Below are 13,388 nucleotides of genomic sequence, written 5' to 3'. Positions count from 1 at the left end.
TGTTGCCCAGGCTGGAGTACAGTGGCCGGATCTCAGCTCACTACAAGCTCTGCCTCCCAGGTTTTACGCCATTCTCCTGCCTCAGCCTCCAGAGTAGCTGGGACTACAGGCGCCTGCCACTACGCCCGGCTAGTTTTTTTGTATTTTTTTTTTTTTTAGTAGAGATGGGGTTTCACCGTGTTAGCCAGGATGGTCTCGATCTCCTGACCTCGTGATCCACCCGTCTCGGACTCCCAAAGTGCTGGGATTACAGGCTTGAGCCACCGCGCCTGGCCTATTTATATTTTTTTGAAAAGGAGTCTTGGTCTTTCACCCAGGCTGGAGTGCAGTGGCGCAATCTCAGCTTACTGCCAGCTCTGCCTCCCGGGTTCAAGTGATTCTTCTGCCTCAGCCTCCCAAGTAACTGGGATTACAGATGCCCAGCTAATTTTTTTTTTTTTTTTTTTTTTTTTGTATTTTTGGTAGAGATGAGGTTTCACCATGTTGGTCAGGCTGGTCCTGACCTCAAATGATCCACTCACCTCAGCCTCCCAAAGTACTGGGATCACAGGCGTGAGCCACCACGCCCCACCTATTTATGTATTTATTTTTGAGATAGAGTCTTGCTCAACTGAGTCACCTCAGCTGGAATATAGTGGCACAATTTTGGCTCACTGCAACCCCCACCTCCCGAATTCAAGTGATTCTCCTGCCTCAGCCTCCTGAGTTGCTGGGATTACAGGCATGCACCACCATGACCGGCTATTTTTTGTGTTTTTTGTTTGTTTGTTTGTTTTAGTAGAGATGGGATCTCACCATGTTGGCCAGGCTGGTCTTGAACTCCTGATCTCAAGTGCTCTGCTCACCTCAGCCTCCCAAAGTGCTGGGATTAGAGGTGTGAGTCACCCTGCCCGGCCCTGTTTTGTTTTTAAATAGCCAAAGTAAGAAAGCTGCAGGCTCTGAGAGTAAGATGCAGGAACTTGCTGGTGGTTGTGGGAGGCTGCATGCGAGGTGAGCAGAGGCTGGCTAGAGTTGACACTCATGCATTCTCGTTGAGATGTTGGCATGACGTTATGTCTTCCCAGCATTATCCTCCTACCCCTCCTCACCCCCAGGATGACTTCTCAGGTCAGAAAGCCTGGGCTGATATTATGACTTCTAGAACAGCGGGAAGAAGAATGACCACTGAGCTAAGACCCAGCCTTGCCAGCGTGCCTAGTGCTGAGAGTTTAGGGCAACTGTGATGTGGATTCACGTAGTCTGGCTTGCTTGACTTGCTTCTCCTTGTACCTTTCCCTGATGCAACTTCCAGCTAGACTTTCAAAATGGATGATTTTTCCTCATTGGCAACAGACCCAGACTATCGCATCCTGGAATTGGCAAGTCATGAGCAGATGCTGCAAATGTTAAATGTCATTCAGGCATAAACCTGAGAGTCAGAGCCCGGAGCTCCCTTCCTCTCCAGCTGAAGTGACAAGTCCCTTGCCTGACTGTGCCTTGGGTTTCCCTTCTGGGAGCGGATGCAAATCACTCCCAGAGCCTCAGGCCTTGCTGGAGGATGTGATGAGCTTGGAGGACCACACTTCCTGGAGTTTCTGTGTCTCTCTTGAAGGGAAGCTTTCTGGAGGCCTAGGTGCACTATTGTCTCTGGCAAGAGGGACAGCATCAGGTTTTAGCTTGAATTTTAATACGTGCAGGGTGCTTGACCAGCTTCTGGCATTTGGAGCTGAATTTTAAACGAGCAAGTCTAGAGTGCCTTTCATTTAAAAACAAGAAAAAAATGTGTGTATATTTCAATATTTCAAACTTTCTCTTCACTTTTGGGACCGAACTCCTGGGGCAAAAAATATCCAAACACTTGTGGTCATGGAAGGGATTCCACAGCAGTGAAGTGTGTGTGTTTTCTAAGAGGTCTAACTGAGTCTCTGTGAGCTGGTTAGCTAGTGTGAGCATCGAATGTGTGCCCCAGAGGGTTCTCCTGCCTCCTCCCGCTGGCCTGAAGACAAGAATGCCGGGAGCCCAGCTCTCCCCTCACGTACACAATCCAGTCTGACTCACTGCCCCTCGACATGGGGTGCTGGGCTTGCAATGTGCACAGCACCAGCACCCTTCAGCTGGTTGAAGGGGACACCCAGAATTCTGAGCCCCAGGCCCTGCCCTAGGTCAGTCACTCTCAGTACCAGGCAATATATTGGACACAGGCATGAGATGAGGACTGCTCAGAGACCAGTGGTCGTTATGAGCCTGGAGCACAGGTTTGGAGTCAGAACTCGATTTGCATACTTGTTTACCTACTTATTGGCTGTGTGAACTTGGGTAACTTCCAAAAGCTTGCCAAGATTTATCGTGTTTTTACCTCTAAACGGGTGGACCATAAGCCATCTTGAAAGCTGCCATGGGGATTAAATAATGGAGTGGATATAAAGTTTTCTGAATGAAACCTAGCCTGCAATTTATTGGTGTTTAATAAATGATGCCCATAGCTGTCATTATTCAAAGCTGCTGGGGTTGGGGTGTAAGGAGGAAGCCCAGCGAGGCCCAGGGAGGGCAGAGACTGCATTTTGTTAAATGAATGAATGAATAAGATGGATTTGTGCCTTAAAGACTGGGAAGGCTTTGGTTCTTTGGAGGGAGAAGAAGAGAAGATGTTCTAGTTTGAAGGAATGAATACAAAGCATATCCTGACTGTTTTCCTAAGGCCTTGCAAGGAACAAGATCCTTTCAGAATTTCCTCCTCCACAAGACACACAAATAGATGTATACTTTACACATTCAGAGACCCGTGTGTCATAGACACATACAGAGAGAGTACACGGAGACCCACATGACACAGAGGCACACACACACAACCCTGTCATGCATACATCGTCATGCACACAGACAAAATCCCAGAGACACACAATCCCAGAGAGACACACACAGAGACATATACAGGGGCTCATATGACACATGGACATGCAGACACTCAGAAACACACCATCATGCGTATACCACCGTGCACACACACAGACCCAGAGATACACACCACACACACAGACCATCAAGCACATATCACCATGCACACACACACACAGATTCATAAACTCATATGCAGTGAGTCAGTGGAAGAATGAGGATGATGACCCCTGGTGCTAGCTCCTTCTTTTCTCCGGGTTGCATTGCCTTCATCGTAGAGCCCCCAAAGCTCTTCCCACCAGCCATATTCAGTGGAGGAACCTGTCCCGCATCATCACAGGAACTAGTGCAAGCTCCCTTGGCGTTTGGGTTGGTGTATGCTGGCCTCAGGCCTGCATAACTCTTTCCAGTGGGGTCTACTGAGCTCCTCCAGCTGGGCCTTCTTCCTCCTCCTGTGGAGGCCAGGTGCTGGGGGTCACATCTTCCCTGCAGCGAGCCAGCACTGCTGCCCAATGCAGGGGAAAGGATCTGTGAACTGAAGGTCAGCCCAGGCTGCCTGCCCCGTGAAGCACAGGCCTGATGCTAGGCAGTAACTTTCCTCCTGGGCATGACAGTTACACACTGGAATTCCAGCCCAGCCTCCTGAGGTGGGAAGACACAGAAGAGGGCCGGCTCGTGGGCTGGGTTTAGACCTCAGGTCCTTTCTTGGCTGGCCCCTGTCCACGTGTCTTGGTGGCACGGGTCCTGCGGCCTGAATGAGGCTGTAAAGGATCCAGCATCCAGACTGGAAGGCATAATCCTGCCGCTGGCAGCATTACTTCTGCTGTGGTGGAAAGGAAACGGAGCCAAGTGCCGTCACTTCAGGCCCACGTACTTTCCACCGCCTTTCAGGCCCTGAGAGCATGGCCTGGCTGTAGACCCTGAAGGCTGTGGCAAGGAGACCTGAATCCCTGGGCACCCAAAGAATGGTTCTGTTCAAACTCGTGGTTCATTTGCATCTCGGCTGGACAGGGCTGGGGCAGTTGGGGTGATGGGTTCCTCCTGCCTTCCAGCCCCGCTTGGACCAGCCCCACCTCCCAGTCCCTGACCCACTCACAGTGTGTGTATCTTCCCCTGCACCTCGGGGTGGCCCTGGGGAGGGAACTGGAGTCAGCTGGTATTCTCATCTGTAAGATGGAGATGGTAATAGCTATCAACCACCTCATTACAGCATGCGAGGGTTAAGTAGGAGAACGCACTTTGCATAGGGCTGGGCACCTGGTACGTGCTTTGCAGTAGCTGTTGCTCTTATATGCTGCAATTCGTGGTGTTTGCGGATCCATGTGAAGCTGGGAACAGTGAGGGGGCTGGAGGCATAGGTGGAATCAGTCCTGAATGGCTGAGAGCATTTTGCTCAATATTAGGGTATTACATAGACAGAGGAGCTAGCCAAGGGACAAGGTTAGATCTGTGTTTTAGAAAGAGCCGGCTGCAGTGCCTCATACCTGTTATTCCAGCACTTCAGGGGGCTGAGGTAGGAGATTGCCTTGAGGCCTGGAGTTCGAAACTAGCTTAGGCAACATAGTGAGACCTCGTCTCTGAAATATATTTTTGAATTAGCTGGGCATGGTGGTGCACACCTGTACTCCCAGCTACTTGGGAGACTGAAACAGGAGGATTGCTTGAGCCCAGGATATGGAAACGGCAGTGAGCCCTGATCACACCACTGCACTCCAGCCTGGGCAACAGAGTGAGACCCTGCGTCAAAAAAAAAAAAAAAAAGAATTAATTAATTAAAAGAAAAAAGAAGGCTCTTTGGTGACTGGCCCTGTGGCAGACAGACGGAGGCAGGGACTCAGTCAGGGACTGTTGGAAGAGCTGGTGATGGCTGGCCGTGATTGATTCGGGAGGGAGGGAGCTTCCATAGAATTTGGAGCCTGTCATGGCATGTCTTGGAAAGGCATTAAAAAATGCCACCGTAAGTCCAGGGAACCTCTGCTCCTCTCATCCAGCTTAGCCTCTTGATGGCCCCTCTCCTCCAGATCCGCGGGAGGTCTAGGTGGTACAGGGACATTCCAGCTCCACGTCGAGAGAGGAGGAGCGCCCATGTGGCAGGGAGGCAGGCGCCTTCCTCCTGCCCATGCCCCTCCAACCCTCCTCTACTTCCTCCCAAAGAGCCCTGCCAATGAATTTTTCCAACCCTGACCCCAGCCCCTGTCCTTTACTCCACAGATAGATGGGCGGGGTGGGTATGGGAAGGGAACCTCAAAGTGTTTGCAGTCTCTCCTTTCCTTGCTGCAGCCAAATAGTTGTCCCCAACCCTACCTCCCTGATCCCTGCCAGGCAGGTGTGGATCTCTGCACACAGTACACTCAACACCAGGAATCTCCGCTTCCTTTCTCTCTAAGCCCTGTCCCTTCTCTCAGGCCTCGCTAAGGATTTTTGAACAGAGGAATGCCCACCCCTGGGGTATAAGGTAGTCTGCAGGGTGGCACCACCAGGTTCAGGACATCTGGGGCTCCTCTATCTGAAACTCAAGTTTTACTGAAAGATGAATCAGGGAGACACACACACACACACTCACAGGCACATACACAAGTACTTTGGAGTGAAATGCAAAATCCACATTCAAAGAACACTTTCTCTCCCATGCATTTATTTCGAGGCCTGTGCAGGAGGAGTCTGCTGCCCTTTGCTCTCCAAGATCTTAGGTTTGGATGTGGGAGAAGCCCATGGGCTCTCCGAGTCTTCTCTGACTGTTCCAGGTCACCCCACTCCCTATTGGGTCCTGGCAGCCTCACTACCTCCCACGCATAGCGCTTTCTCGATCTCCTGACCTCGTGATCCGCCCGTCTCGGCCTCCCAAAGTGCTGGGATTACAGGCTTGAGCCACCGCGCCCGGCCTAACGTAGCGCTTTCTTTTTTTTCTTTTTTTGAGACGGAGTCTCTCTCTGTTGCAGGGGCTGGAGTGCAGTGGCCGGATCTCAGCTCACTGCAAGCTCCGCCTTCGGGTTACGCCATTCTCCTGCCTCCGCCTCCGGAGTAGCTGGGACTACAGGCGCCCGCCACCTCACCCGGCTAGTTTTTTGTATTTTTTAGTAGAGACGGGGTTTCACCATGTTAGCCAGGATGTTCTCGATCTCCTGACCTCGTGATCCACCCGTCTCGGCCTCCCAAAGTGCTGGGATTACAGGCTTGAGCCACCGCGCCCGGCACATAGCGCTTTCTAACTGCAGCTTGGGCCGTGTGCCCCTCGGAGGCGCCCAGAGCTTACTGCAGGGCCCAAGGGCACAGGTGGGCCAGCAGCAGGCCCGGCTGGTAATCGCTCAAGAAGGGCTGGTTCCCTGGTGTGTCTGCAGCCAGGCCAGAAGGATAACCCTCTCCTTCCACACCTCCTTCTTCCTAGAACCTGAATATCCAGGTGGAGGACATTCGGATTCGAGCCATCCTCTCGACCTACCGCAAGCGCACCCCGGTGACAGAGGGCTACGTGGAGGTGAAGGAGGGCAAGACCTGGAAGCAGATCTGTGACAAGCACTGGACGGCCAAGAATTCCCGCGTGGTCTGCGGCATGTTCGGCTTCCCTGGGGAGAGGACATACAACACCAAAGTGTACAAGTAAGAGGACTGCACCAAACAGGTGGTTTTGAGGGTATCTGCCCTGCCTACCTAGTTAAAAGAGTCCACCCTGGCGGTGGCCTTTCCTTGGCCAGGCATGGCCAGGCCAGCTAGTATCCCTGCAGGCAGCCTGCACAGAGCTCCTGGGCCAGGCCAGGCAGCAAGTTCAAGGGCGCCCTGTGGCATCCTTACCCTTGAGGAACTCACACGTCTATAGGAGATAGACCCTAATCCCTAGAGTAGCCTGAGGGAAGACATATTACAGCAGTGAGGTGCAAGGTATCCCCATTCCAGATAACCCCAGCTTGGGGTGCTGCCAGCCAGCTCAGGGACTACATGACCTAAGCTAGGACAATACCCTGGCCAGGCCGGCCAGAGACAACACCAACTTAAGAAGAAATGTTTACTTGCCCTCGGCAAATGATTCTTCTGAGAAATCTGGAAATTGCAGCAGGTAGTTGAGAAACTGATCAATGCAGCTCACTTCATCCAATCCCAGTTCAATCCCAGTTAAATCTGACAATGCTGTGATGGTCTCTAAGGTTAGTATTTCCCAGTGGGGGAAAGAAGTAGACAGGGATAGAATCTGGAGTTGTTTGACATAAGGGGTATCCATTGGAAGGATTCCAGCACCCCAACAAGCTGATGGCTGCATATACTTGGAGTACTTGATTGGTCATGGGGTCTTCCTCCCTCCTCTTAATAATGATAGGAATAGTAGCGTCTCTTTACTAAGGGCTTACAGGGTGGCAGGCACTATTCTCAGTCATTTAATCCTCACAACACCACTGGGAAATAGGAGTCTGTTTTAGAATTGAGTAAACTGGAGAAAGGTGATAGAACCAGGAAGGGGCAGATCCTGGCCTCTGGAGGTCCCCTGTGTCCAGCTGTGCAGACTCTCAGCACTGTCTCTTTCCTTCCAAATCAGAGGAAGAAAAGACATGGCTTCCGTGTCAGGAGACCTGACTTGAAGCCCCACCTCTACTCACCAGCTCTCTGGGGTGCTGGGCAGACCACGTATCCCTCCCTGACCCTGGCCCAGCCCTGCTTGGATGGGGTGGGCCATACTTTGATCCCAGCCCCCAGCCCCCTATGTGGGTGAATGAGTGCGGCCGCAGAGCTGCCCAGTTGGGTAAGCACACAACACCCCAGGGTGACCACCATGGTGACCCCAGTCCCCAGACATGGCCCAGACCTTCCTGTTGGCACCAGGAGTCGCCATCCTCTGAATACGTTGGAGAACTCCCACCTGACTCCTTCCTTGGTGACACCTTGTCAGCTTTTCTTACCAGTTGGAGCCAAGAAAAGCAAACCCCCTCCCTGGCAGGCTTCCTACCTGGCTGGCCCTACCAGTGCCCCCAGCCTGGCGCAATTCTGAGCTGGACAGCACGCGCCTCATTCAGATAACGTTTGGAAGCCATCTCCCAACCATGGCCAGTCCAGAGTCCTTCTCGGCTTTTGAGGAGTTGATCTTAGGCCAGTTTCAGCAGCTGGGCCCTGGGTAATCCTGTTACGTGCTGGATTGGAACCCCCTCCCTGCCCCTCCCACCCTCGAGTCTATGGCTTTGCCTTTTCAAGGACGGGGAGGACGAGGCTTCCAAGGCTGAGAGCGATCCAAGGAGGGGGTGGTGGGTGGTGCTGTCTGCAGGATGGGAGATGAAGAACAGAAGCTGCTGGAAACCAGCCCCTCCTGCAGCCTTCTAGCTGGAGAGATGAGGCGGCCTTCCTAGCGGAGGAGTTGGAGGGGAAGCACGACCTTCTCTGCTTGTCCCTGTCATTTTGTGTTCGTGTCTGGGAGTCAGTTGACAGTTAGGCCTACATGTGCCCCAAAGAGAAAGGTGCTGGGAAGACTTTCTGTGCCTCTGTGGGCTGTCGGGGCTAAACTGCCAGCAAAGGGCTAGGACTCCTAGGGAATTGTAAGGCTCAGAGACCCCTGGCCGAAGCCCTGGATCTGCATGGAAGAGGCCTGAAGGGCAGTGGACTCAGGGTGTCACAGCCCACACCCAGCAGAGCCTGCAGGACAGCCCAGGTCTGCTCCAGGGAGAGCACCACCCAGCAGTCTCTACCTGCTGGCCCCGTTGCAGCTCCTATTCTCCCTGGGGTAGGGCCAGCTCAGACGCACTGGCCAGTCTGAGGGCTGGGGCACGACTGGCCTGGGACTAGGGGTATCAATGGGCCCTGCTCAGAGGCTGAGGACTGCAGAGGTCTGGAGGCCAGACTGAGGACCACCCCCCCTGCCTGGCACTTGAAGCAGTGGCTTCCGGTTGCATCTTTCCCGTGTCCCTTTCCCTCTTCCTACAGTCTGTGGCTGCTGCTGCTGGCAGCACACCTCTGAGGCCCAAGAAGGGACCTCTTCCCTCCCGCCATGCAGCAGTGCCCACTCTATGCAGGAAATTATTTTCAAAGTAATTCTCAGTCTGGGGTGGAGTTAGTAATCTCCATGTATCCACCAAGGTCCCTATAGCCTCAGAAACTCACCTGCTTAACCCCTGAGGGTCCCCCACCTTGGGCCCCCCGCCCCACTGCTGCCTTACTGGACTGGCTCCCTCTGTGAACCTGCTGGGCTGGTGCCCACTCGGAAGCCTTAGAGCTGCCCCCGGCCTCCAACTGCAGCTCTCCCACAGCACCTCTGCTTCCCCCAGTGATAACGGTTTGGCTGTGTCCCTACCCACATCTCATCTCGAACTGTAGCTCCCATAACCCCACATGTCGTGGGAGGGACCCAGTGGGAGGTAACTGAATCATGGGACTGGGTTTTTCCCATGCTGTTCTCATGATAGCGAATAAGTCTCATGAGACCTGATGGTTTTATAAAGGCCAGTTCCCTTGCACACGCTGTCTTGCCTGCTGTCATGTAAGACGTGCCTTTGCTCCTCTTTCACCTTCCGCCGTGATTGTGAGGCCTCCCCAGCCATGTGGAACTGTTGAGTTTATTGAACCTTTTTCCTTTATACATTACCCAGGCTCGGGTATGTCCTTATTAGTAGCATGAGAATGGACTAATACCCCCCAGTTACCTGCACACACCCCAGAGGCCTCTGCAGCCACAGATAGAGTCAGGGGCTCCTCACCAAGGGCTGCACTCTGATTGGCTTGGCCATGGCACTGACTTCCACATTGGGCTGGGGTGCAATGCATGTACCTTGAAGCTAATGAAGCTTAAACCGCAGGCCCCCATTCCTGGTGCCGGGAGGGAGCATTTTGTACTCATGATTTTGTTCTCCCGAAAGTAGGATCTCAATACTGACATCATTTAATTGAAATGAGCTCTCTAAGCAGAGATTCTGCATTTAATGTTGCAGCTCAGGAAGTTAGAAAGGCCTCCAGCAGTTTGCTTGGTTGATTGACTGAAATGTGGACCAAAGTGTGGCCCATAGTGAGTAAGTAGAAATGCTGACCCTGCCTCTGTTGTGTGTAGAAGACAGAATTCAAAAGCTTAGGGAGGTTGAATGTTAGAATGGATCTTACCTTTAAGACCTCCTCACCCACACTGTCCTGAAGACACGCCTTTCACCTTGATGGTGAAAAGTAAATATATGAAAGGAGCCCCAGCCTCCTTGAGGAGCTGTGATCACTCTTCTCTGAAGGCCAGGACTCACAGCAGGAACAGCAGCCACTGAACCAGTAACCTGAATGCGATGGGAGTAATTGGCTCCAGGGTGGCAGGGGTCCCGTGGCTGTAGTACTGCCAAAGGTGGACGTGCTGACCCTATTGGACAGTGGAGTCAAAGCAGCGATCAGTCTGACTGCTGCAGACCTCTGGTGTTGGCTGGTTGATCATGGTGTTCCTCGACGTGAAATAGACAGGAAGCCTACTAAGTTCGTACTTAATAATCTGTATAAGCAGAAAAGTTCTAGGCCGAGCAAACAAAAGTCTATCCCGAATCATAAAAGCAGAGTCATGACTCCTCAATCCATTCCCATACTTGAGCCAGTTTTACCAGTTCTTGAATGAGGGAAAGGCTGGGTACCCTCAAGGAAGCACCCTGGTACCCTGCCAGAAATTTATACTGTATTCTTTCTCCCAGTTCTCCAAAGGCACCTTTCACCAGGATGAGCGTGCATTGGAGAAAAGGAAATAATCAGATCTTTTGGACTACTAGCCACTGGTTCTGAGCTGACACTAATTCTAAGAGACCGAGAACATCAAAGTGGGGGCTTATGGGGTTTTAGCTTAAGTCCATCTCAAATCCATCCTGTGCTATTTCCCCACTTGCAGAAAGCATCATGGAAATAGTTGTACTCAGCAGCTGGCAGAATCCCACATCTGCCTTCACTCTAGGTCAGGGGAGCGCCGGTGGGTAGGACTCTTGGTTGAATCAGTCCAGCTTCGTGTTCTTCCTACAGTCCAGCTATTGGCCTAGCTGCCTCTTTCACAGGCAGGCTTCCTGCTCCACTCCACCCAAGGCTGCCTCACTCACTCCAGTCACCCCTCCAGTCTCCAGGCCTGGAGCTGGGTCGGCTGTCCACCACCCTCCGAGGGCCTCTGTCTGCAGCTCAGAGGCCTGTCCCCAGTGAAACACTGGGATGGAGGAGGGGAGGGGCGCCTCGGCGAGGCCTGAATGTGCTAGAGGGTCTGCAGCACATTCCTGGGGGCTGATGTCAGAGGGATCTGGACTGCTGGGGACAGTTGTTTGCTGTGGGCTCTGCATTGTCCAGTTAGAACGCAAGACATCTGTTCCTGGAGAGGGTGGCGCTGACTGACGGCTAGAAGCAGAGGGGTTTTCCTGAGCCAAGGCAGGCGGTGAGGTCTGACCAATCCTTGAGCAAGCTGGTGTTCCCCCCGAGTATCTTCTCCCGCCCCTTGTCAGGGCGTCACGGAACATGCTGTAGGCTTCCAAGTGCAGGGGCCTTGCAGGAAGTGTGTCGGGAGGGCAGTGGTTCCTGGAATTATTAATAGCCCTCCTGAGCATTTCTCTGCTCTGGGCTGCCGCTGTGGTGAGCACGCACCCTGGATTTGCCAGGATAGTCCTCGGCAGGATTCCGTGTCATTGCGTTCACAGGCACACTAGAACTCTAACAAGTCTCAGATTTGGGTTAAGGAGAGATGATAACTGTGTCTGTAGAATTTGCCCTTCCTCTGTTTTCACACCCCATTCACACTGAGATAAAGGAGGTACTTCCAGGGCTGCTGGACCAGCAGGGATGGGATCTCGCCTCTGCCCTGTCTTGGGGTCAGCCTGCCCAGCGGGGCCCCTCTGCTGTCTCCTTCTGGCATCTCACTGGGTCCTGCCATGCAGGGACAAGCACATGGGCCCTGAAAAGCTGGGTTGGCATGAGCAGGCAGCAGGGCCTTCCTGGACCTCCTTTGTTTGGAATTCCACCATCATTCAGGGCCCAATTGAAAGTCTTCTCTTCCGTAAAGTCGTCTCTCATCACTGCAGCCACGGAATGCCTCCCTCCTCTCACTCTTCTTTTTCTTTTTTTATTTAACCAAATAGAGTTTTATTTATTTACTTATTTATTTCACAAACTCGTATGTAGCCCTTCCTATGTCTGGGCACTGTTTTAAGTGACAAGTATTAACGAATTTAAACTGTCACCGCAGGCCAGGCGCAGTGGCACATGCCTGTAATCCCAGCACTTTGGGAGACAGAGGTGGGCAGATCACCTGTGGTCAGGAGTTCGAGACCACCCTGGTCCCAGAAGACCTCAACCTCTCCAGAGTGCTAGCCTCTTCTTAAAGGGCTAGAGTCATGGGAACCCAGATAGGGTGAAGGAGTCTCCTGCCAAGGCCTCCTTACAATGGTATGACTTTGCAGAAATTTGGACACTACCTCCAAATACAGATTTATGGCCCGGCGTGGTGGCTCATGCCTATAATTCCCAATAATTTGGGAGGCCAAGGGAGGCAGATTACCTGAGGTTAGGAGTTCGAGACCAGCCTCGCCAAAACAGTGAAACCCTGTCTCTACTAAAAATACAAAATTAGGCAGTATGGTGGCAGGTACCTGTAATCCCAGTTACGTGGGGGGCTGAAGCAGGAGAATTGCTTGAACCTGGGAGGCGGAGGTTGCAGTGAGGCGAGATTGCGCCAAAGCACTTGAGCCTGGGCAACAAAGACTCCATCTCAAAAAAAACAAAACAAAACAACAAATAAATAAACAAACAAACTGTCATAACAATCTAGTGAAGTAGATACTGTTACTACTTCTGATTTTGGACATGAGAAACTGAGGTACAGTATCCTTTTTGTTAGCCAATCTATTACTTATCAGTTGGTTACTGTTTCAGAAAAAAAAAAAAAAAAAAAAAAACACTGAATTACCTGCATCCATATTCTGCCTTAAAAAAAAAAAAAAAGAAACATACAAAGGAACACTTTGCCTGTGCTAGCAATACAGGCTAAGGGCTTCCCTATGATATGGTACAGAGACAACCTCAACCTCAGTCATCTTCGTGGGTGCAGGAAGCAGCAGTTTTGTTCCGTTATAATTTTTACTGCTAGGCAGATTGTACTTTGATTCAGCAGATGGAGTAATTTAAGACTGTTTTCATTGCTTCTCATTGGAAATACAAATTTAATCTTGTATATCACTGGGAGAGTTTAGCAATCAGCTTGTACTGCTCATTGACAAAGAAAAATAAAGCTAAAGAATGACAACAGCCCGGGCACATTGGCCCACGCCTATAATCCCAGCACTTTGGGAAGCCGAGGCAGGCAGATCACTTGAGATAAGGAGTTCGAGACCATCCTGGCCAACATGGCGAAACCCCGTCTCTATTAAAAATACAAAAATTAGCTTGGCATGGTGGCGGGTACCTGTAGTCCCAGCTACTCAGGAGGCTGAGGCATGAGAATTGCTTGAACCTGGGAGGCGGAGGTTGCAGTGATTATACCACTGCACTTCTGCCTCGGGGGATAGAGTGAGACTGTGTCTCAAAAAAAAAAAAAAAAGAATGACAACAGATTATGT

At 51.8% G+C, this 13,388-nt stretch overlaps 1 protein-coding gene across 2 annotated transcripts in view; it reads left to right on the top strand.

The window, feature by feature from the left end:
• Positions 1-13,388, top strand: part of LOXL2 (lysyl oxidase like 2) — a 92,759-nt gene that overhangs the window by 44,784 nt on the left and 34,587 nt on the right. For both annotated transcript variants that reach the window (XM_023216731.2, XM_023216732.2), the window contains one exon: positions 6,260-6,471. In XM_023216731.2, the coding sequence (XP_023072499.1) occupies positions 6,260-6,471 (212 nt within the window). The remainder of the gene's footprint in view (positions 1-6,259; positions 6,472-13,388) is intronic.

Source organism: Piliocolobus tephrosceles, chromosome 7, assembly GCF_002776525.5.
Source record: "Piliocolobus tephrosceles isolate RC106 chromosome 7, ASM277652v3, whole genome shotgun sequence".
Taxonomy (NCBI): Eukaryota; Metazoa; Chordata; class Mammalia; order Primates; family Cercopithecidae; genus Piliocolobus; species Piliocolobus tephrosceles.
The sequence above is the reverse complement of the archived record's forward strand: the minus strand, read 5'-3'. Positions and strand labels throughout refer to the sequence as shown.